We start from the raw sequence: 25,289 nt of genomic DNA on the forward strand, positions 1-25,289 counted from the left end.
AGAGCTTAAGGTGGCTACTGGCCGTCAATTCCCTTCCGGGGTGGAGGGCGGGTAGGGCTGACACGGCTGGGGTTCGTCCCGCCTCCACCCGGAAGTATTTTGACTAGGGCTCCGCCGTCTCCCCGCCCATTGGCTTTTGCCCCAGTGAGGGTGGGACTTCCTGTCTCGTGTAGTCAAGGTCCTCCAAAGTGAGCACCCGCACGGAGGAAGAGGATGTCCAGAGCTGTGGCGACGAGGCTGGCAGCAGATTAGGTGGGGCGTAGTGCATGGGTGCTCACCGACTTATTACTGCGGTTATCCTTACTGTCCTCCCACCGTGTTTCCGGGAGGCCTTGCAGCCCTGAGAACCCAAGCGTGTGTCTCTCCGCAGGTTCGGAGAAGGCCATGGAGATGCGGCGGCCAGCGCCACAGAGTTTCCCCTGCAGGCAGCTGAGTCCTTTCCCTCGGGTTTTTGCTGCGGGAGCTGTGGCCGCCGATTCGGAGGCTCCCGCGGAGAATCAGAAGCTGTCTTCTAACGTCCCAAAGCCCGAATACTCGGAATCCGGATGGGACCGCCTCCGGGACCTGTTTGTCAAAGAGTAAAAGTGCCTAGGGTCTGTGGGGAGGGGACTACGAAGAGGTGCCCCATCTTGGGGTGAAGGACCCCTGGATGTGGCTTATTTTTTAAATAAGATTTGGCGTTGTAATATTTGTATCCCAGGCTTGTATCCTGACATTGTCATTTGGTAGTTGTGATGATTGACGGGGACAAATTTAATAATTCCATGTTCCAGCTCTTAGGGATATTTAGGGACTATAGTTTTAGTGTAATCCCCTGGCTTTACAAATTAGAAGAATTGGGCCGAGCTAATTAGTGTCCAGACTGACCCTGGAATCCACATCTGCAAGATTCGGCTCCAGTATTCTTTTTCTTATTTCATTTTATCCCAAACTGATACTTTGTGGCCATAACCCCTGCTCCTCTCCAAAAAAGGAAGGTTGAAGAGATGCAAAGAGACCTGTAAAATTTTTATTCTGTCAAATAAGGAATATATAAAAAATAGTAGCAACTAATTTCTCATTTTATGAAAAAAGATACTAGCTGAATTAACAGATAAGGTTATTTCAGAATAAAGGATAACCCTTCACATTGAATTTACGGTAGTGGAAAAACTCAGGATACTTTATTCATTCATTCATTCATTTCATCATTTATTCATTTATCAATTACTGGTGAAAATTTTGCCCTTTCATGGAGTGTATTACCATACTACAGTGTTATCCAGTGGTTAAATTAACTTTGAAGTTTTATGATGTTGCTGAGATTGTGAGATTGTTGACAGAATTGTATTTACTTGCTTTCTTGAGATTTCATCATCTTTTTTAAAAAAGATTTTATTTGTTTGAGAGAGCAAGTAAGAGCGCATGAGCCAGGGGGAGGGGCGGAAGGAGAGGGAGGAACAGGGAACCCAGCATGGGCCACCATCTGGGGATACTGACATCATAACCCAAGCCAAAAGCATATGCTTAACCCATTGAGCCACCCAGACACCCCTCATCTTCATTTTAAAGACAACAAGGCAGCCTTTCTCCTTCTTCCTTCTAATAGTTGAGATACATGTGGAAGATCCTATGTAGTGCATAATAGAAGAGGGTTCTTTTGACCAGCTTTATAAACCACAGAATGCTGAAGCTGAAATAAATTTGAAGGTAATGCAGTGTAATTTCCACGCTCCCCTCCATTGTAGATGAGCAAAATAAGGTTTATGGAGATTGTGATCTGGCTGCAGGTTACTTAACAGTGGGTGACAGAACCAGAACCACAACCATGTTACCATTTGTAGTTTAGGTCCTTTCCACTACTATGCTGTTTCTTAACTTTTCATTAGCTGTTTGGGCCAACCATAGGACTTAGAGCCTCTATTTCCATATCAGCAAAATGGGGATAAATATCACCCAGGTCATGGAATTTTTCAGGGAACAAAAAGGAGGCAAAGCATATACATCTGGCTTGTTAAGTTTTAAGCTCTTTTATATTTTCTCTTCTGACTTCTACCATATACCAGTTTTTAGGTAAATGTTTTTTATCTTATTCACTATAAAAGGTAAATACAGGGTTCAAATTACTGGAGTTTTTCCTATTGGCATAAGTAGAAGAATTATAGTTTTCTAAGAAATTAGATTTCTCTTGTAGATGCAGGAACTGTAAAGACTCATTGATTCTGATGTCAGAATTGTTGCTGACAAGGCACCTGGGCAGCTCAGTCAGTTAAGTGTCCAACTCTTGATTTTGGCTCAGGTCATGATCTCAGGCTTGTGGGAGCAAGACCCTGGGTCAGGTTCTGCACCCAATGAGGCATCTGCTTGAGATTCTTCCCCCCACCTTCTCCTCTCTCCACTTGTGCTCATGCACTTTCTCTCTTTCTCTCAATAAATAAATAAAATCCTTATTAAAGATTTCAAAAATGAAAACACTGATCTTTGGATCCAGCTTATAGATTCTTCCTGTGGTTGAGTTTAATAGTCCTCTAATAAAAGCACCTTAGGGGGGAAAAAAAAAAAACCTGTTGGAATATAGTATGCACATAGAAAAATATACATAAGTATATTGATCAATGAATTTTCACAAACTTTATACCAATACTGAGAGACTGTTAGCAGCATTTCAGAAGCTCCCCTTGTGCCCCTTCTAGTCACTGTCTTTCCAAGAGTAATCAACTTATAGCCTAATTTCTAACAGCGTAGATTAAAATTGGCTGAGATTTGAGGTACTTATAATACAACCATGCTATTTAATTCATCGGAAGATTTAATTTATCAGAAGATTCTGCCCATGATGAAAGATGTGATGTTAGTATTGGGATAATCTTGAACTACTTTCGGAGAGCAGTATCCATAAATTGATCTCAAACAACATTGTCTTTCTGATGTCCTTCCTAGTGAACAACAGAGAACTTCAAAGGAACTTGAGAATATTTATAAGGCGGCACTTTCAGCAGGCATCATTGGCTGGGCATATGGGGGAATACCAGCTTTTATTCATGCTAAACAGCGGTATGTTGAGCAGAGCCAAGCAGAAATTTATCATAACCGGTTTGATGCTGTGGTAAGTACTGCTATTCTCAAAGTATTTGAGGGCACAGCAGTTTGCGATTTACTTTAAATTTACTCAGGTAGGTGGGTTGGGAGGGTTTACGATGTCAGAGTAGAGAAACAAAGTCTATACTTAATAACAGTGGAAGTCCTAATGCTAAAGTGCATACACATGGTTTGTCAGACCACAGTTCCTATCTTCAGAGGGATTACCACCATGGCTTTACTTCCTGAAATATATTTCTAATCCCTCGCTAAATCATCAAGGTTAGCTGTAGCATATTAGCCCCATTCACAGAGCCTCCATGAAGGACAGTAGTTCACACTAAAACAATAATTAGCATTTATAACTGCAGTGCTAATTCATTTGTTAGATCTGTATATCAGTTCTGTTGTATATATTAGTTTTTGTTGTATAAGTGAGGAAGTTACAGCTCTGAGGGTTGTTTTGAGGTTTTTTGAAATTATGTCAGACTTAGACAAGTTGCAAAAGTAGTACAAAGAATTCCTCTCTACCATTCACCCAAATTCTTCAAATGTTAACATTTTATCGCTTTATCATTCTCTATCATTCTCTGTATAATGCATACTGTTATTTATTTGTGACTGCTGGAGAGTAAGGTATAGTCATGATGAATACTTCAGCATATATTTCCCTGAAAACAAAGACATTTCTCTTATATAACTACAATATATTATCCAGATTAGGAAATTAACACTAATACAGTACTTTTATCTTATTTACAGACTTTATGTAAGTTTTGGTAGTCGGCCCACTAATATAATTTATTTGAAAAGTAAATAATTTTTTTTTTCAGTCCTGGATCAGATGTTGAATTTGCCTCTCATGCCTCTTTAGGCATGCCTCTAGAACAGTTTCTTTAACTTTCTTGATTGTGACATTTTTTAAGATTGTGGGCTATATGTTTAGTAGAATGTTTCTCAATTTGGATTTGTTTAGCGTTTTCCTCATGATTAGATTTCAGGTGTGAGTTTTATCAAGAACATCCTAGAATTGATGTTGTTTTTTCTTAGTACATTATATCAGGAGCACATAGTATCTTTTGTTTCTTTACTGATATATACTTTAGGCACTTGGTTGAGATGGTCTTTGCCAGTTTTATCCACTGTAAGATTACTTTTTTTTCCCCCTTGTAATTAGTAAGTTTCTTATGGGTACTTATAAGATATTTTGAGACTATGTAAATATCCTATTTTTCCACAAATTTCTGTGCTCTACTTTTAGCATTCAGTGATTACTCTTACCTGGAAGAGTTAGTACTGTGGTGGTTGTTATATGGTTATTTTCTAATTCCATCTTTCCTATATTTATTTTTTAGTAGTCAGCTTTAAGGAAGAACTTTCCCTCCTCCTGTATTTGTTTCTTTATGATTTATTTGTATCAGTGTAGACTCATGGATTCTTACTTTAGTCTATAGGTTCATAATCCATTATTACCATTATTTATCGTGAAGCTCAAATTGACCTAGATTTGGACAGTTAGAGACCTTCAAACTAGCTCCTTTGTCTTTTTGATCTGTTCCCATCATTCTTTGAACATATGTTTACTTTTGAGCATAGCAGCATGTTGCTGGCTCACCTTTTGCTTTCCCAGCACCAGCTCCAGAATTAGTTATCACCAAAGCATTCTAGTTTCTTTTAGTGGAAAAATGGTATTTAAAAACTAAGATTTGATGCTGGGTACGCTCATTGCTTATAGAGTTATCATGGCTTTTGGACACTAAGTAGACAAAATTGGGAAATGTGTGTGTTCATCTGTACTTCTATACACATATTCATACACACTTTTATATTTATTTATTTATTTATCCGCCTATTAAAAGCCATGAGTTCAGAGGCACCTGGGTAGCTCAGTTAGTTGAGCATCTGGCTCTTGGTGTTTGCTTAGGCCATGATCTCGGGGTCGTGGGATTGGGGCCTGTGTTGGCCTCTGTGCTAGGCAGGGAGTCTGCTTGGGGATTCTCTTTCTCCTTCTCCCTCTGCCCTTCCCCCTGCTCACATGCTCTCTCTCTAAAATAAATGAATAAATCTTGAAAAAAAAAAAAAAAAAAACAAGACAACAGAAAACAAAACATAAAGCCATGAGTCCATCCATCCTGATACTCCAGAGAGTTTTGACTTGCCCAACATCATATAGTAGTTAAGGATCCACTTGGGAATTCTCTCAAAGTCTAGACCATATCCTTAGAATATTACACAAGACTTGCTCCATGGTGTGTGGAAAAACTGAAGCACCTGCCTGAAAAACATGTTGTAAAGATTAGATGAGGTAATACGTTAACGCAACTTTTACATAGAAAATATACGGTAAATACCTGTTCTCTTTACTTTCTCTGTTCCTTTCCTGCCTATCTATTTTACTATCATCCTTTCCCTTTAATTTACCATTTAGTTGGTTGTGCTTTTTAATTTTATGGTTTCTTTTTCCCAAGATTTCCTGAATATAAAAAGCATGTCTTCCACTAGCTTTATATCTACCATGGCATTTACCATATAGATTGTCAATTTATGCCTCACTGTTAGATTACTTGCTTGACACTGGCAGTTCTTTTTTTTATTTTTTTTTGACACTGGTAATTCTTAGTGCCTTTTCCATTTCCTGATGGAATAGAATGGTGTGGGACTTTCACTCTAGCTTCACCACTTAAACAATGATATTTCTAGAGATTATAGGATGTCTCTGTTTAGGTTTCCCTGCCTAATCCATAGCCAACATCCCTCTGCCCCATTTTCAGAATAAAGAAGGTACCAGGGTGTTCTGGAGCCTCACAGCCTTTTTGTTACCTTTAGCAATCTGCACATCGTGCAGCCACACGAGGCTTCATCCGGTATGGCTGGCGCTGGAGCTGGAGAACTACAGTGTTTGTGACTATATTCAAGTAAGTGCTCTCTGAATCATGACAAAGGCTCTCGGTATTCTTTTAGGAGCACATCTTTTGAGCAAGTGGGATTTTTAAAAACTAAATACCCACGTGAAAGTGATTGATAATACCCTTCACCTCAAGAACTTTTATCTTTCTGCGTAAAAGATTAGGCCAAATGTAGTTTTGCATCCATGGGTGGAAATCTACTATTATCCAAATAGGTACAAAGTTTCTAAGTAAGAGAAATTCTGCAAAACTCTTCTTTACATTTCTGTTTCTAAGTGAGTATTTTTTCCAGAAATTTGACTGTTCTTTGGCTCATTCTTCTGACCAGAAGGCGGATCACCTAGAAAATCCATAGGCATATTAGTAATCTGGAACATATTGACAGGGCCTAGACTAAGACCAGGAATTGACATAGTGGGCACTTTTTTAGTGAAAATTGTGGTCAAGAAGGTAAGGGTTATGGGTGCTTGGGTGGCTCAGTGGGTTAAGCCTCTGCCTTCAGCTCAGGTCATGATCTCGGGGTCCTGGGATCGAGCCCCACATTGGGCTCTCTGCTCAGCAAGGAGCCTGCTTCCCCCCACCCCCTGCCTGCCTCTCTGCCTACTTGTGATCTCTTTCTGTCAAATAAATAAATAAAATCTTAAAAAAAAAGTAAGTAAGTAAGGGGAATATACTTTAAATTTTATGTTTTCTTTCTTCTCCCTTCTTCCCAGCACAGTCAACACTGGTCTAAATGTATACCGAAATAAAAATGCCCTAAGCCATTTTGTCATTGCAGGAGGTAAGACATTTTTGTTCTTGTTTGTGTTTTTCAGTCTTCTCAAATATGGTCTGGAAAATATTTAAGGACTTATAAATAAGAGCTACTGAATTCTTTGGTTAGCTTCTTATCACATCTCATTCAACATTCTTGCAAAATATATGAAGGGTATTATGCTTGGCTCTGGTGTACTTGGTGAACAAAACAGAAAAAGTCTTTGCTTTCATGGAGTTTACCATCTAATGTGGTTGGGGAGATTGGTTGCTGTGATAAAAGGTAGCAAATAGGTGAAGCAGTGGGATGGTCAGGGTGATCAGAGAAGGTTTTTATGAGGAGGTGACATTGAAGCTGATGTGTGAAAAATGGAAAGAAGTAAGCCCTATAAAAAAGAGTAGCCTAGGCAAAGGGAACATTGAGGATGAAGGCACTAAGGCAAGAAAGGTTTCTCAAGAGCAGGATAATACCACCGGAACATAGTGAGTGAGGGACAGAGTGGCTTTGAGATAAGATTGGTTAAGTGAAGTAGAAAGGGATCAGATTTTTCATGTAAGAGCTTGGATTTTATTTTAAAGCTCTATGCCTCTGGTAAATATGAACTCTTTAAAATGAACGTTAAAAAAATACTGAAATGTTATTTCCAGAAATGCGAATAAAGTGCCATATACACTCAAGCACTAACTAACTCGTGTACATTCTCTCACATACAAAAACATACATATAGTGTACATAACATTTAAAAAATGTTTAATTTGGAATTAATTTCAAGCTTACAGAGAGTTTTAAAAATAAAAGTAATACAAGGAACACCATATAGCCTTTATATATGGAGGCCCAACTGTTGTTAACATTTTAGCCCATTTGCTTTATCACTTGTGCTCTTTATGGGGTGCATGCTCTCCTTGTGTTTATACATATACATACATGTATTCTGTATATATGTATATACACACAGGCAAACACACATACACATAATTTGAGCTTAACAGTTGAGTGGAAACATTTTAAAATACAAAACTAGAAATAGGCATTAATAGCATGGAAGCAGCTCAAACTTTCCCTTTTTTAACTTGCAGCCATTTTTCCATGGGTACTGTGTAGACTCAAATGCCTGTATCCAGACCAAACTGTTTTCCTCCTCCAGCTTCCATACTTGTCCCTTCTGTTATGTTCTCTATCTTCTACCCTGTTAAATCAAAAAACAAACAAACAAAAACCACAACAACAGCAACAAAGCTAAGCAATGATATGCTTTTGCCCTTTATCCCCCACTTTCCAAAGTTCTAGTTCTATCATTTATATTCCTTTAATATATATGGACCCTCAGCTCCTCTTTTTTCCCACTGCTTCTGTCTGGTCTTCCCTGTTTCTAGTCTTCATGTGCTCCACTTCCAGTGTTGCCATTTTTGAAATATGAATATGATTGTAACACTTCTTTGCTTGAGTTTCTTCCATAGTTTCCCATCATTTTAATGTTGATTCTTCGTCTGGCCCGCATATATTGCTCTTGCTCCACCCTGATTTCCCAAACCCAGCATAGTCTTGCTTTACATGTATTGGTCCATCTTCTTGAACCTGTCTTCCCAGTCCCACAGACAATTTTGTTCAGCTTTTATTGGACCTACCTTTGACACTCATCTGTCATTTTCAGCTTCCCTAGAGGTCCTTTCTAGCCCCTATTTTCTTATCTTTGGCTCTTTTTAGGTGTCTTTCCCCTGTGTTCCCATAATTTACTGTAAATACTTTAATTGAAGCACTTATAACATGTTACAGCTGTTGTTTTGCTTCTCTGCTAGATGACTTACTTGATCAGAGAAAGTCTTTGCCTTTTTCACAACTCTCTGATGCAGAGTACAGTAGAAAGATGTTTCTTGAATGTAAATTGAGTGTAAAAATAAGTAAAAATAGTCCTGCATCAGGCTCCTTGCTAAGCAAGAAGCCTGCTACTCCCTCTACCGCTGCTCCCCCTGCTTGTGCTCACTCGCTCTCTCTCTGACAAATAAATAAATAAAATCTTTTTAAAAATTAGTAAAAATAATAAGAATAGAAAAACACATTTAATACAATAGAAGTTTTTATCTCATACCAGCAACCAACATTGAACTTAATGGTGTAGCATAAAGTAATTTCCCCTGAAGTCAGAATCAGGTCAAGGATATCTCCTCTCATTATTATTATTTGGCATTCAATCTGGACATTTATAAATGTATATTTGACATCTGGAATGGCTGAGTGAGAAGCTTGGCAAATCCTCTCTACAAAAAGCAATAATAGAATTGGACAGAATTATCAAAAACAACCATTTAAAGATGCTTGAAGTTGACCACAAGGACCCAACTGATCAGTAAGCATTTATCCAAGAATTTATACTGAGTCTCATTAAGAACATAGAGAGTCTGTGCCCCCTAACCCACAGCTCCATGCTGCAGAAATTTCACAAGGATAGGTTGGAGAATCAGCTTCTGCTGCTTAAGGTGGCTGGGTTTATTTGGAGCAGAGATCAGAAAATTCCAAGGGTATTGCTGAAAATAATTGCAACAGGGAAGGATAATGTCACACACCTAACCTGAGGTTTTGTTACTATTTGAGGTGAGGAATAGCCTGGCAGAGGAGATGGAATCTTAACAGGGATATCTAGGGAACAAGACAGCCCAAGAAGTCTTTAATATCCCACTTATTCCTAGCACTTGGAAAGTTGCACACATGTGTAAGTATTTATGCAAATTCAGGAGAGACTGGTAAGGGTTCTAGTAAGCTGCTTATCTTTAGCTCATTGTAATGGTTAATTGTGGACACCAAAAGAAAAAGCCAGAAAAGATTATAAACTTTAAATGCATTCTTCAACCACAGATACATTGGCAAGGGATGGAAACCTTACTCACTTGAGATGTTTAAGCATAACCTCTGATGACTCATTGGATGACTGCTTAAGCCACTATGATGCCTAGGAAGCCAGGCATAAAGATAAAAATTAAAGAAAGGCATTAGTGGCTGTAGTCTGCAGAAAAAAAGACTCCATAGAATTGGTCCAGGCAAGTTGTTACATAAACAAAGAATTATAGCCATCCCCTGAAAGGATGTCCTAACTCTAGAGATGCTGTAATTTATTACCTAAAATATGCAGTTTTCAACAAAAACAAAAAAATTGGAAGACACGCAAAGATGGGATTTTAAAAAAAGCAGTCTTTGGGACTGTCTCTGACAGGACCCATCTGTTGAACATAGCAGGCAAAAGGCTTCATACCATTTTTAAAGAAATAAAAGTTTGATGACAGTGACTTATCAAATAGAGTATGTCAGTAAAGACAAATTATAAAAAAGAATCAAGTAAAAATTCTGGAGTTGATAAATATAACAATAGAAATTAAAAGTTCACTGGAGAGGAGGAGTTCAACATTATATTTGAAGTAGCAGAAAAGAATTGGTGAACCTGAAGATAATATCAATATAGATTGTCTCTTGTGAAGGACAGAATTTTTTTAAAGGTTTTATTTGAGAGAGAGAGTAAGCCTATGAGTGGTGAGTAGGGCCAGAGGGAGAGGGAGAAGCAGACTCCCTGCTGACCAGGGAGCCCAACGCTGGACTTGATCCCAGGACCCTAAGATCATGACCTGAACCAAAGGCAGATGATTATCTGACTGAGCCACTCAGGTGCCCGTGAAGGACAGAATTTTTTTAAATGAAGAGAAGTGAACTGAGCCTCAGCAATCTATAGGACACCATCAAATACCAACAGGTTGCTAGGAATGCTAGATGGAGAGAAAAGAGAGAAAGGGGCAGAAAAAAGTATTTTAAGAAATAAGACTACAAACTTGCCAAATTTGTTGAAAAACATTAATCCATTCATCAAAGAGGCTCAACAAACTGTAAGATAAATAAACATGAAGAGAGTCACACCTAGACATGTAATAATTGTACTATTGAAAGAGAAAAATCTTAAAAGCCACAAGAAAAAACCAACTCATACAAGGAATGCCCCAATAAGATTAACAGCCGATTGCTCATCAGAATGATGGAAGCCAGAAGGCAGTAGAATGGCATTCAAAGGCCTGAAAAGAGTAAGTTGTCAACCAAGAATTCTATATCTAGCAAACCGTTCTTCAAAATTGAAGGCAAAAATGAAGAGGTTGGCAGATAAACAAAGAAAGAAAATTTATTGTTAGCAGAACTGCCTTACATAATTCTATAGAAATTCTTCAGGCTAAAAGGAAGGGATACCACATGGTAACTTCAATCTACATGAAGCATTAAAGAGCATTGGTCAAGATAATTGTATAAGTAATTATTAAAGGTTATATAAATATATATTTTCTTTTAACTGATATAAAAGATAATGCATAAATAATAATATATAAAGTAATAAAATCGAAGTATTAGACATATAGCGTGTTTAAAACTGAATATGACATTAATAGCACAAATGAGAGGGAAGGAATGGAAATATGTTGGGACATATTTCCAACAGGAGATGTTACGAAGTAGTAACTTGACAGGAAGAAATGAAAAGTACTAGAAATGGTTAATATGTAGGTTAATAGAAAAGAAGTCATAAACCTATTTTTTTCTTTCTTAACGTTTTCCCTTCTTTAAAGTATATATGATTGTGTAAAATAATAACATTGTATTGTTGTGTTTTAACATATATACATAATGTAAGTGACAATAATAGCACAAAAATGGAAGAGGAGTGGAGCTGTATTGGAACAGTCTTTGTACATGTTACTGGACTAAAACAGTTACTGATCTGAAGTAGATTGTGATAAATTAAGAAGCGTAGGGTAATCCATAAAGCAAGTAATAAGAAAGTAACTTTTTAAAGTAATAACAAGATCAAAAAGAAATAAGATATATAGAAAACAGATAGTAAGATGGCAGGCCTAAACCCAGCTATATCAGTAATAACATTAAATATGAGTAGATTAAACACTGCAGTCAATAGGCAGAAATTGTCTGACTCCATTAAAAAAAGATCAACTGTATGCTCTCTACAGGAGACATATTTTAGTTCAAGGAAACAAGTAAGTTGAAAGTAAAATGATGGAAAAAGATAAACTATGCAAGTAGTAGGGAAAAGAGCTTGAGTGGCTCTTCCAGTATCAGACAAGATAGACTTTAATATAAAAATGCTAGCAACAAAGAGAAGGATATTTTATAATGTTAAGAGAACCAATTAATCAAGAAAATACAACATTTATAAACATAAATGCATCTAGCAACAGAGCTTTTACATACATGAAACAAACACTAAATTGAGAGGAGAAATAGCCAACTCAGTAATAGTTGTTAGAGGCTTTAATATGCCACTTTTCGTAATGGATAGGACAACTAGAGGAAATATCAGCAAGGATATAGAATATTTGAACAACACTATCAACCTGTATGAACCAACATCTATAGAACAGTCTACCCAACAATAGCAGAATACACATTCCTTTCAAGTGCGCATGGGATAATCTTCAGGCTAGACTGTATATAAGGCCTCAAAACAAGTCTTAATAAATTTAAAGTACTGAAATCATACAAAATATTTTCTCTGACTTCAGTGGAATTAAACTGAAAAAAGATGGGGGAATCCACAAGTATTTGGAAATTAAACAACATATTTATAAATAACTTATAGACCACAAAGAATCACAAGATAAATTAGAAATATTTTGAGTTAAATGAAAATGAAAACATATGTCAAAATTTCTAAGATGCACCCAAATAAGTATTTGGTATGAAATTTATAGTTATAAACATCTACATTATAAAAGAAGATCTCAGATGAACGATCTAAGCTTCTGCCTTTAAAAACTAGAAAATGAGAAGCAAAATAAACCCAAAGTAGGCAGACAGAAGGAAATTAGAATTAAAGCAAAATTTATTGAAATTGAAAGAAAAAGAAAAAAATGGGTGGAACCAAAAGTTGGCTTTTTTGAAAAGATAACAAAATAGACACCCTTTAGCAAGACTGACCAAGAAGAAAAAACAAAAGACACTAATTACCAAGACTTACTCAAGAAGAAATAGAAAATCTGGATAGCCCATAGTAAGTTAATAAACTAAATTATTAACATTTTTTTCACAAAGAAAAGCCCAGGACCAGATGTCTTCAACGGGTATTTGGGAAATTTCCTTCACAAACTCTTCCAGAAGATAGAAGAAGAAAGAACACTTTCAAACTCATTCTGTTAGACTAGTATTATCCTTATACCAAAGCCAGATGAAAACAACAAAGAAAACAACAGATCACTATCATTCAAGAGTATATACGTAGGAGTACCTGGCTGGCTCAGTTGGCAGAGTGTGTGACTCTTGATCTCAGGGTTGTGGGTTCAAGCCGTATGTTGGGTATAGAGCTTACTTAAAAAAAAAAAAAAAAAAAAAGTATACACACAAAAATCCTTAACAAAATACTAGTAAACCAAATCCAGCAACAAATAAGGATGATTATATCTTGACCAAGTGAGTTTATCCAAGGAATTTAAGGTTAGCTTAGAAAAATCATTTGACAAAAATCCAACATTCAGAATTAAAAACTCTCAACAAACTAGGAATAAAAGGGAAGGTCATCTATGAAAAAACCTGCAGCAAATGTCATGTTTAAGACTGAATGATTTTCCCCTAAGACTAGGAATACAGCACAGATTAAAAAATTAAATTACACTTGTAATTTAGGTACTTGAGAAAAATACAGTCCTATTCAGCATTATACTGAAGACTTTAACCAGTGCATTCAGGTAAGAAAAAGAAACAAAAAGCACCAAGAATGAGAAAAATGAAGTAAATTGTCTTTATTCATAGAAAACATAGTTATGTATAATAAAGAGTCCAACTCCATTTTTGGTGTATGGCTCATTACTCCCTCCCCACCTTTAATACAGTTTTAGGTTCATAGTAAAATTGGACAGAAGATACAAAGATTTTGCATATACTCCCTCCCCCACTTACATGTAGCCTCCCCAACTATGAACATTTCACACCAGAGTGGGATATTAGTTACAATTGAAGGACCTACAGTGATGGATCATTATCACCTCAAGTCCATAATTTCCTTTAGGATTCACTCTTGGTGTACATCCTATGGGTTTGGACAAATAGGACATATATCCATCATCATAAAGACCATTTTCATTGCCCTAAAATTCTGCTCTACCTGTGCATCCCACCTACCAACCTCTGATAACCTCTGATATTTTTTTTACTGTTTACAGTTTTGCATTTTCCAGAATGTTATATAACACTGTATAGCTTTTTCAGATTGACTTCTTTCACTTAATAATATACATTCAAGTTTCCTCCAGTGTCTTTTCATTAGTTGATAGCTTATTTCTTTTTAGCGCTTTGTCTGAATGCCAGTTTATGCATTACCTACTATTACCTATGCAGCTGAAGGCCATCTTGGTTGCTACCAAGTATTGTTGATTATGAGCAAAGCTGCTATATATAAATGTCTGTGTATATATTTTGGTGTGAACATAAATTTGCAGCTCCTTTGTTTAAATACCAGAGAGCATGATTGCTGAACCGTATGGTAAGAAACTGTCAGACTGTCTTCAAAAGTGGCTATACCATTTTTGGGTTACAACCAGCAGTGAATGAGTTTCTTTTGCTCCACATCCTTGCCACCATTTAGTTTTGTCAGTGTCCTAGATTTTGGCTGTTCTAACAGGTTTTTTAAAAAGTATATTATTTTTTAAAAATGTTTCATCTGGGAAAAAAAAAGATCAAATTTATTACTACCTCTGGGTAATAGAATTAAAGATAATTTTCATTCTTGTTAATTTTAAAACATAGAAAATTTAAAAATGATAAATAGTTCTTAAATAAGAGAAATAGGTCTCAGATTTTTTAAAAAAACAATGTTACTACCTGAGATGGCATTAGTTGTATTGTACCTAGTGAGGGAGGAAAATGAATGACATCATAGAGCATTCCCGTGGGAAGGAAAGAGGACCTCTACATTGACCACCAGGTGGCACTGTAGGCTAAATGCCCGCCTGTAAGGCCTGCCTGAGGAGTGTAGCCCTGAAGAAAGGGGTGAGGCTGTGGTGGTGGGGGGAGGTATAAACTGCAGGGGTTTTTATTTGGGGAAAGCTTTTCTTGAAGAAGGAAGAAATGGAAGAGGTGGAAGTGAAGAAATTACAGATTCTTAAGAGGAGGTGGGCAAACATTGAAGAGAATGAGGAGATTGGACCCTAGAACAGATGGAGAAAGTAGGTTTATAAAAGGAATGTTTTCCTTTGAACCTGCAGTGTGGAAGAGATCATGGTGGTATATTCATGTTGGGTTCAGAAAACTTACTTAGGGGTTTATGTCACTTTTATAGAAGGAAAACTTAAAAGATAGATTCTAGTGTTTAAAGAAAATTTAATATCAGGGTTTTTTCTGTTTGTTTGCTTTAAAATAGCTGTCACAGGAGGTCTTTTTAGAATAAACCTGGGCCTGCAGGGTCTGGTGGCTGGTGGCATAATTGGAGCCTTGCTGGGGTAAGTGTTAACACAATTTCATTCTAAATTAACACAACATTAATGCCTTACCTGTTAAAATCTCACTCATTTCTAGGTCTTCAGTCTTATGTTGGCAGTGGCTTTGACTGTTAAATTCAAATTCTACTCTATATGGTTGATTTTACTTACAGTTGTCACTGAGTAAAAACTGTTTATATATCACTGACACCTGAACTTATTTGTAATTTGAACAATGGTATTTGCAAGGAGCAGGAAAAAGGAATAAGAAACAATTAGCAAGCATGTTCTTAAAAAAAAAAAAACAGTTTTGTTTGGGTTTTGTTTGTTTAGTTTAATAAATTTTAAAAATTTTCTTCTTCAGCTTTTTACTTTGAAACATTTTGAACCTATAGAAAAGTTGAATGAGTTAGTACATTGAACACCCATATTTTTGTCACTTACATTCACCGGTTGTTAACATTTGCTGTATTCATTTTATATCTTTCTGTATATGTGTGTAATGTGTGTACAGTTCTTTTTCTTTCTCTTTTTTTCTTTTTGGTTGTCTTTGGAGACCTCATAATTCCTCATCTCTGAATATATCAGCATGTATCTCCCAAGATGAAATGATGAATATTTGCCAGTGATAATATCACAGTATAATCATCACAATAAATAATTTAGCATTGACTCAATGTAGCTATCTAAGATAGGGTCCATAGTAAAAAAATTTTTAATTATTAGAATAATTTTTTTAAACCCAGGATACAATTGTATATCATTTTTATGGTTTTGATTTCTTTATTTAAAAAAGAAAAGATTTATTTCTTAGAGAGTGCATACAAGCAGGAGGGGCAGAGGAAGAGGAAGAATGAAACTGAAGCAGATTCCACATGAGCACGGAGCCTGATATGGGGCTCAGGCACAGGACCCTGAGATCACAACCTGAGCTGAAACCAAGAATCTAAGGTTTAACTGACTGTGCCATATAGGCACCCCTTGATTCCTTTAAACTAGAACAGTTCCACTGCCTTTCCCCCCCCCCGAAAATTTCTCAGTTTTTTTTTGATTATCCCCTCAGGATTAGATTTAGGTTAAATATTTTCATCAGGAACACAATATAGGTGAAGTTGTTTCCTTTTCCATGTATCATATCAAGAGACATTGTATCAGCGATTATAAATGAAATTAATTTTAATGACTTGGTACAGTAGTTTTCCACTCCTGGGTGACAGATTACCACAAACTTTAGCAACTTGAAACACTACCTGTTTATCACATCACAGTTCTGTAGGTCAGAAGTCTGACCTACAGACTCAGATGGGCTCAGATGGGCTCTCTCTGTTCACGGTTTACAAGGACAAAAATCAGTGTTGGTCAGTCAGGCTCTTATTGGAGGCTCTGGGGAAGAATCTGTTCCTAAACCATTCAGGTTGTGGACAGGATCCTTGTGGCTGTAGGCCTGAAGTCATTGTTCCCTGGCTGGTTGTCAGCCAGGCACCACTGTTCTAGAGACATCCCATTCCTTCTCATGGTGACCCCCTCCATGTTCAAACCAGCAACCAGCATGTTGAATCCTTCTCATGCTTTGAATCTCTCTGACTTCTACTCTGCCACCAAGGAAAACTCTGCTTTTAAAGGGTTTATCCAGATAATTTACTTTTTGATTGACTCAGATTCAACTGATAATTAACCTTAATTATATCTGTAAAATTTTCCCTTGTAATATAATCATGGGTATAATATATTTATAGTTGAGGGATTAAGGCAGGACAGTTTGGGGGGCCATTTTAGAATTCTGCCTACCACATTTGGTATCTACTAAATTCCTGCACTCTAAGGGTATCTTTTTCCCATTGTGATTAACAAATAATCTGTAGGATAAGATTGAATAGCCTGTTCTCCAGCTATCTTTTTTCTTGTGGTTTTAATGATCTATTATAACTGTTGGTGTCATCAATTATTACACAGATGGTTGCAAAATGATTTGTTCTGTCTTTTCTTTGTTTTTGTTAGTTGGCATTTACTTGAATAGAAGAGTACTCCCTTTCCCTCCACCTATGCCCTCCCTTTTCCTATCCCCTTTTTAGGAGGAAGTAACACTGTAGATTCATGCATTCTTTTTTAAAATTCTTTTTAAAAATTCAGCATGTCATAATCCATTGCTGACATGTTTATTATATTGTGTTTTTTTGTTTGCTTTTTTAACAAACTCAACCCCCAATGTGGGGCTCGAACTCAGGACCCCAAGATCAAGAGTCACATGCTCCAGTGACTGAGCCAGCGAGGCACGCCTTGTTATGTTGTTAATATACCAGCTTAGTTTGAAAGGAAAAATTGTTGAAATTATAAGCCAAAATAATTTCTTTTTCTTTGTCATTAAAAACACATAACATAAATTTTATCATCTTAACCATTTTAAGTGTACAGTTTAGTGGCGTTAGGTATATTCACACTTTGTACAAATGATCTCTAGAACTTTTTCACTTGCAAAACTGAAAACTCTTTACCCTTTAAACATTAAATCTCCCCTCCCCTTGTCCCCCAGCCTTTGGCAACCACCTTTCTACTTTGTTTCTATGATTTTGACTACTTTAAATACTTCATATTAATGGAATCATATAATATTTGTCCTTTTATAACTGGCTTATTTCACTTAGCATAACATCCTCAAGGTTGATCCATGTAGCGTGTGACAGGATCTTCTTTTTAAAGCCTGCATAGTGCTCCATTGTATAGACCACATTTTCTTTATCTGTTTGTCAGTGGACATATGCATTTAGCAAAAATACCTTTTTGAATGAGCTTACTTACATTGCAGTCTGTGGAAATTTAAGTTATATCAGAGACAAAAACTCCTTCTCCTCAAGAATACAAGAACCAAACCCTCTTCTGTTATTGTAATAAGTGTTATCTATATCAGTTTCTTGATAGTAACTATTGACATTATAGGTGAGACTGTTGTGCCAGACTTCTGAATTTGAGAATGTTTTGGGGTTCCACCTCCAGAAGCTAGTAGTATCCTTCCTCCAACCAAAATGCCCTCCACAGTTCCTGCCTCCTACTAGGTTCGGTACCATTCCTGGTGTTGATTTCACTTCTGAGAAATCTTCGGTATAAATCTCCTTACTAGAACTGTCATAAGTATATATTTTCCCAGTTTATCATTCATGATAAAACACAGAGCCAACTTACAGGCCTGTTGTTTTTATACCAGTTAATTGTAGGATGTTGCAGTGATTGTTTTTCTCTACCGTTTAGAAGAGGAGGAAGGAAATTGCCTTAATAATTTTCTCTTCATTCGACAAGGACACTTTGTCAGAGTTCCTATACCTGTCAGAGAAGAAGTGGCTCAGTCAGTGTTGCTCATGCCTTAGCAAACCTTCCCATGGTGTGTGGGCTAATGGCTCCTTTGTCCAAAGCTTTCTCTACTTCCCTCTCAGCACTCCTGTAGGAAGTCTATTGATGGCATTTCAGAAGTTCCATGGTGAGACTGTCCAAGAGAGAACACAGAAGGATCGTAAGGCACTCCATGAGCTGAAGCTGGAAGAGAGGTAAGGAGCATGTGAAGATGAGGGTATCTGACTTTCTTAGCCAGCCTGATGCTCTCTCAACCCAGCTCCTCTAAACTGCCTCTCAACACAGAGATGAGTTTCTGGGGCACCTGGCTGGCTCAGTCAGAGAAGCACTCTTAATCTCAGGGTTGTGAGTTCAGGTCCCATGTTGGGTGTAGAGATTACTTAGAAAAATAAATAAATAAAACTCAAAGAAGTGTTTCATTTTCTTCAACTTGTACACTATCTGATTTTTAAGTCTTTTTATTGAAAGAATAGAAAACTGAAAGACACTAATTTTATTTTTAATCTGATGAGGGACATTCTTTAGATTTATTTATTTATTTATTTATTTATTTATTTAAAGATTTTATTTATTTGACAGAGAGAGAGAGATCACAAGTAGGCAGAGAGGCAGACAGAGAGAGGAGGAAGCAGGCTCCCCGCTAAGCAGAGAGCCCGATGTGGGACTCGATCCCACGACCCGGAGATCATGACCTGAGCCGAAGGCAGAGGCTCAACCCACTGAGCCACCCAGGTGCCCTAGATATATTTATTTTTAAGTTAAGATATTTCAAACCTCACTTGGTTGCATATTTTTTTTCTTTTTCTATATTCTTGACTGCATGGGAAATTACTTAAAGGAAATGGACAGCAATGAGTGAATTTCACTTGGCATTATTTAAAAGGTTATATCCCACGTTACATGTGCATCTGTGAACAATACAGAGCATGTTAGGTGTCTACATTCAAAGATTCCACTTCTTGCTGTGGATGCACATGAATTAGGTAGTTAAAGTGGCTGTTAGTGGACGGGATGCCACTGAAGAGGAGGAAAACTTTGACCTGTGCCATCTAGTCACTCCCTGGGGTCCAGTTATCAGACTGAGAGTAGACTTTGTGCTGATTTTTTGTAAGATGACCGTAACAGGCTGCTACCTAGGACTCCTGGTACGAAGGATTCTTGTGGCTTGGCTTCCTGTGTACTGATGAAAGCTGCTGCTGTTTTGGTAGTTAAATAGATAAAGTCTTTTTTTTTTTTTAATCATATTTTTACTTGAAGCTTCCATTTGTGCTAAACACACATATGCACATGGAAATTCTTAATATCTCTAGATCAGTTGTTCAGGGACTTAGGTTCTATACGAGAACCTAAGCAGCACTGAAACCTTGAAAACACACCTTAAATCCCAACTAGGCTATTGATTAATTCTATGACCTTGGCTATTTTACTTAACTTCAAGCCCTCTTGTTTTCTCAGCCATTCTGAGGGCAGAATCACACCACAATGCTCAATATATATTTGTTTCATTCACTCCTCTTCTCCAGATTATTAAGAGGGTAGGTGGGATATGTAGTTATCTAAGTTGTAGGATAAAGCACTTAAAATTCTAAGTGCCAGCATAAAATGTGATGTGGAGAATTAAAAGCATGAAAGCATTAGTTTATTTCTAGGTCTTTAGGTGTCGTAAGAAACTTTTTTGTTGTTGTTTTGTTTTAAAGAAAAGGAAGCTTTGAGAAAGGAGTTGGAAAAGTAAGGAAAGTATATTGGTATTTGAATTTGATACAGAAAGTTGGAAAAGTATTAACGTTTTGAAAAATATGAACAGATAATAATTGTATCCCAATAAAAAAAAGGAAACCAGAAAAATAACTAGAAAAGTTGATCAGTTATTTAGAGATGGAAAAAATCTCAAGAATGGCTAAAAACAATAAACTGAATTGAATTATAGTAATGAAAGATACTTTAGAAGGAAAAAGGGTCAAAAACTTATAGGATATTTATATGTCTACGATATATATGTGGTATTACTGAGGAGGTAATTTAATATGAGGGTTTTTTAAAAAAGATTTTTGACACAGAGAGAGAGAACACAAGTAGGGGGAGCAGCAGGGAGAGGGAGAAGCAGGCTCCCCACTGAGCAGGAAGGCTGATGTGGGACTCAATCCCAGGACCTTGGGATCATGACCTGAGCTGAAGGCAGGTCAACTGAGCCACTTAGGCACCCTAATTCAATACATAGTTAAAGAACTTACTATATGCCTGCTTCTTAGCTTGAAAATAATTACAGAAAGGTCAAACAGAGGGAGAATATAAAAAATTACCTTAGTGAGTGGAAAATGTAGAAAACTAGCTATGGAGATCTAGAAGAAGTGGTCAAACCTTGTAATAAAGAGTTGGGGAAAAAGTCATGGATGACCTTGATAATCACTTAAAGAAAGGAAGAAGCTAATACTAGATTTAGAAAAAGAACTGATGTATTATTTGGAAATTGGATTTTAACTCTTTGTAAATATATGTCTATAGTGTTGTCCCATCTGACTTTTCCATATTGAAATTGTTACAGCCTTTGTGCAGTTCCTTTAACATCTGGAAACAGAGAGGTGATGGAGTGGCAGGGGGCCTCACATCAGCTCCCCCCGCCCCTTGCCCTGCCTCTGGCCCTGAGGGCAAGAGGGCAGCCAGTTTTCAAGGCTCACACTTGAGCTGGGGGTGCTTTAGTTCTTGCATGATATCCCTGCAGGAACTCTGGAATATTTTAGGAATCAAAGCTGCTGCTGCCACAGCAGTGTCCATTTTGGTGATGTGATAATAGTAGTCAGCCTGTGAGTGGAACAGATTAGGAGAGCATAGGAAGTCGTTGTTTTTGATGTACAAAGAGTAATGTTTGCTCATAAGGCACAAGGGAGAATGGATAAATACTATCTTTTAAAAAAAATCTAAGAACTAAAAAACAAAGCAGTACATGATATATTCTTTTCATTCTTTTATTACAGCAAAGCCAGACTACAATTTACTGAGCTCCTCCCTGAAGAAATTGAAAGTAGGTTACAGAAAAATCAATCCAAAGATGACGTCCAGAAAATTGAAGCACTGCTAAATCTTCCTAGAAACCCTTCGTCAACAAATAAACAAGACAAAGACTGAAAGTGTTCTGGACTTGACTTTCATTGATGAATCGAAAGGATCTATGTCCATTGAATGCCAATGGCTAGGCTTCTCCTTGGTCAGCCTGCTAACAGATGTAAATGTTGGCTTCTCTAGTGGCAATGACTTGCTCTTACCTTTTTTTAACCAAGAATTATGCTATTGTTTTTTTTTTTTTAAGATTTTATTTATTTATTTGACAGACAAAGATCACAAGTAGGCAGAGAGACAGGTAGAGAGAGAGCGGGGAAGCAGGCTCCCCATCGAGCAGAGAGCCTGAATGCGGGGCTCAATCCCAGGACCCTGGGATCATGACCTGAGCTGAAGGCAGAGGCTTTAACCCACTGAGCCATCCAGGCGCCTCAAGAATTGAGCTGTTGTATGCTTACTTTACTTACCTTTACATTTAAATACACACTTACGTCCTTCGTGATTGATCTATATATTTGACCTTGTATCTATAGTGATCAATCAATACATAATTCTTTTCCCTGGATTTTACAACAGTAAATTTACAATTTCCCAAGACTGGATTTGAATTCTGTAGGTTGTATGTTTATTCTTGCAGCCCTTTAGAAGAATATTCTAGAAATCACTAGGAAGAGAAAGGAAAAAACCAGGTAAGGCACATGGTCTGTGATAAAACCCTGGTGCCTTTTAGTCCTGGAAATATCACAGGCCTAGGTGAGTAGGGTGCCTGAGTGGCTGTTGGTTGAGCATCCAATTCTCGATTTATACTCAGGTCATGATCTCAGGGTTGTGGATTGAGCCGTGTGTGGTGCTTCATGGTCAGTGTGGAGTCTGCTTGTCCCTCTCCTTCCCACTCTGCCCCTCCCTCCTCATGCATGCCCTCTCTCAAATAAATAAATCTTTAAAATAAAATAAAAAGAGAATTCCTATGCCATTTGAAATACAATATAAATTTAACAAACAAGAAATAGATACACATTATTTTAAAAAAGGAGCCTGACTTCGTTTCCTCTCTTAGTGTTGCTGACAAAGTGTCTGTGCTGTAATATGCATAAGTTACTTAGAATAGATACACAGTCTTTATACTTCAGGAGCTAGCTCCTTACGAAGGAATCTGCAATCCTGCAGATTATAGCTTTTACTGAAAGAGGTGGGGGGGAAATGAACTGGGTTAAGTGGACTAAGGGGGGGGAAGACTGCTAGTGCTTTTTTAGTGTTAGATCTCTTTGTTTTTAGTTCCTGTTCTGAAAATAACTGTTTTCAGGGACCAGATTTATGTAGCTGAGTGATGTAGGGGCTGAAATTAGAGGCTCTGGGGGCAGATCGCTGGCTTAGCATCCCAATCATGTGGCTTTGCAGCCATGTGACCTATAGCATAGCCATTTTACTTTGGTCTCAGTTTTTCCCCTCTGTCAAATGAAATCTCATCTACCTCAGAATGGGTATTAAGTGAAATGATGCATGTGGAGCATAGCACGAGGCCCTGGAGCACAGGGGATGAGAGAGAGAACAGCAAATATTAGTAATTATAAGGATAGAAGAACTTCTGCACAAGTATATTATTAACATGTTATTACATGTTAATGCCATACTCCATAAAGTATGTTTTTCTTAATTATCTCATTCATAAACTGCTGACAAATTGGCAGTCAATCTGTTTATTGTTTTATTCACATCCACATATAGATTATATTCTCCAACTAGATATTATAAAACTAGACGGTTTTAAAAATAGTTTTATTCATATCATAAAAATATCAGAATAAAAGTACAACTCCTTGAAAAAATAGTACTAATAATTTATCAAATGTAATAAGTAATGTAATATAATTTAAGTATAAATAAGCTGTCTCTTAGGTGTGTCCTCGTTTGTAACTACTTCTTGAGGTCTCCCCTTGATCATGTCTAAGGATTATTAATCTTAACTAGATATAGCAATTCCTGTTTTTTTTTTTGTTTGCTTTAAATTCTTGTCTTTGCTTTAAATTATTTATTTCCCTCAGTGATTTTGTTCTGAGAGTAACCATTTAAAAGTGTACTTAAGACTAACATAATCTGGTCCCATTATAGCTACCCAAATTAAATGTTTTAGACCCAGCCACATGTGAGAAACTTGGTCAATTTGCTATCCAACGTCAGATTTTCCAGTGGGAATGTCTGATTGCTCCCACTTAAGTCAGGTCCACCTTCTGGTCCACTGAGTTGTGGAAGACAAGTTCAGAGAAAGAGGAGTCATGAGCAAATAACTCAGGAACAGCAGTTAGCACTTTAGGGATAAGGAAGGTCTAGGGAATGCTATTTTCATTACCCTGATCGATTTCTAAAGACAGCTTACTGTTAGTAATACACAATAAAAACCTATCTCATTTTAAATGAGAACTTTCTCATATTTTACAAATGAGGTTAAACTAGCATAAAGCCATTTAAGGAGATTATCAGTCCAATATGAACCAGTGGGATGTGACTCTGTAAACCAACCTATTTCTCTCCAACCTATTGCTTTGAGGTGTATAAGTCATTGATCTTACATGTCAGAGGATATTAGTTTGGGATAAATCTCCTTTCTTTAGAAACTGATGGAGAAGTGGGAGAGTACAATGAAAAATGAAATATTGGTTAACATCAGTAATGTTTCCATCATCCTCACACTGGTATATGTACCAGCACACTACTCACACATTAACATCAGATTCCTTTTTATAACAACACACAATGCTCCAGTGTTGTATCAGATCAAGTCTAAAAAGTTGACCTGACATTGGATAAATTCTTTTTCCAGAAGCATTTTGACTGATGTGTGTATATATAAACACACCAGTTAATAGCACAGAGCCAGACTAATGGAAAAGAGCACCAGAGATAGGAAATCTGGATTCTGGCGCAGGCCTTTATCCAGGTCACCCCCTGGGCCTTGATGTCCTTGCCATTAATGAGACAAGTGTTTTCGAATGTCTCTTCCAGGCCTGAACAATTCTTTGTTTCTAAGTTCTTTGACCAAGGTTACCAGAGCTACTTATGTCCCCACCATATTCCTCTGGTCATTTTTTGCAGGGCCACCGAAAGGAAGAGGCTCCTAGAGAATAATCCTAGGATAATCCTGGCCATCTGAAGAAATTCAAAGAAGAGGCCAATCTAAGATGGAGGTGGGACCTGGGGAAACAAAAAAAATAAACGAATACTTCAAAACCTGAATTCTCAAAGGAGGAAAGCATTTTAATTTTTATATTTTTTATCACAAAGGTGCTCCAAAGTTGAGGTGACATTAGTAGATTTTAATCTTGATGGCCAAAAAATATAAAGGGAAGTCTAAATTATGGAAGAATTTAGGACAAGTCTGACAATTTTTATTACATGAAATATCTATTTAAGCACCAGTGATCATCAAACGACCATATATAGTGATCAAGGTAATATTCTGCCTATGAGGCAAATATATGTCAGGTATGTTTGTTCTCCATAAGCCTACAACTTAGTAAAGAATATAAGACATGCATATGAAAATAAACCCAGATGGAATGTGATGTGCAAGAGAGCATTGCTCTAGCAGTTCAAAGGCAGAGTTGCCTGAACTGGACAAGGTGACCCCTGAGGAGACAAGACCCCAGCTTCAACATGGCATATCAGCCGACTGAGCAGCAACCAACTGTTAAGGAAAGTCAGAGAAGTTCTAGGTAGTCACGGAAC

At 37.1% G+C, this 25,289-nt stretch overlaps 2 protein-coding genes across 3 annotated transcripts in view; one reads left to right on the top strand and one right to left on the bottom strand.

Annotated features, from left to right (window-relative positions):
- Window positions 1-114: 114 nt before the first annotated feature.
- TIMMDC1 (translocase of inner mitochondrial membrane domain containing 1) lies at window positions 115-21,637 on the top strand. The gene is made up of 8 exons (XM_004772817.2): window positions 115-252; window positions 371-578; window positions 2,920-3,085; window positions 5,884-5,972; window positions 6,677-6,744; window positions 15,113-15,191; window positions 18,596-18,706; window positions 21,485-21,637. Exons 2-8 carry the CDS (start codon window positions 385-387, stop codon window positions 21,633-21,635), a joined length of 858 nt encoding a protein of 285 aa, XP_004772874.1. The 5' UTR covers window positions 115-252; window positions 371-384; the 3' UTR covers window positions 21,636-21,637.
- Window positions 21,460-25,289, bottom strand: part of CD80 (CD80 molecule) — a 29,217-nt gene continuing 25,387 nt past the window's right edge. For both annotated transcript variants that reach the window (XM_013046064.2, XM_045088426.1), the window contains one exon: window positions 21,460-24,755. The gene's annotated coding sequence lies outside the window, so the exon portion shown is untranslated. The remainder of the gene's footprint in view (window positions 24,756-25,289) is intronic.

Source organism: Mustela putorius, unplaced genomic scaffold, assembly GCF_011764305.1.
Source record: "Mustela putorius furo isolate JIRA1106 unplaced genomic scaffold, ASM1176430v1.1 tig00003834_pilon_pilon_pilon, whole genome shotgun sequence".
Lineage (NCBI taxonomy): Eukaryota > Metazoa > Chordata > Mammalia > Carnivora > Mustelidae > Mustela > Mustela putorius.

Excerpts from the sequence above, each read along its gene's own strand:
- TIMMDC1 (XM_004772817.2), top strand. The coding sequence starts at position 385 with ATGGAGATGCGGCGGCCAGCGCCACAGAGTTTCCCCTGCAGGCAGCTG. Across the intron at positions 579-2,919 it reads CGGGACCTGTTTGTCAAAGA|TGAACAACAGAGAACTTCAA; the intron begins GTAAAAGTGCCT and ends TGTCCTTCCTAG. Across the intron at positions 6,745-15,112 it reads CCATTTTGTCATTGCAGGAG|CTGTCACAGGAGGTCTTTTT; the intron begins GTAAGACATTTT and ends GCTTTAAAATAG.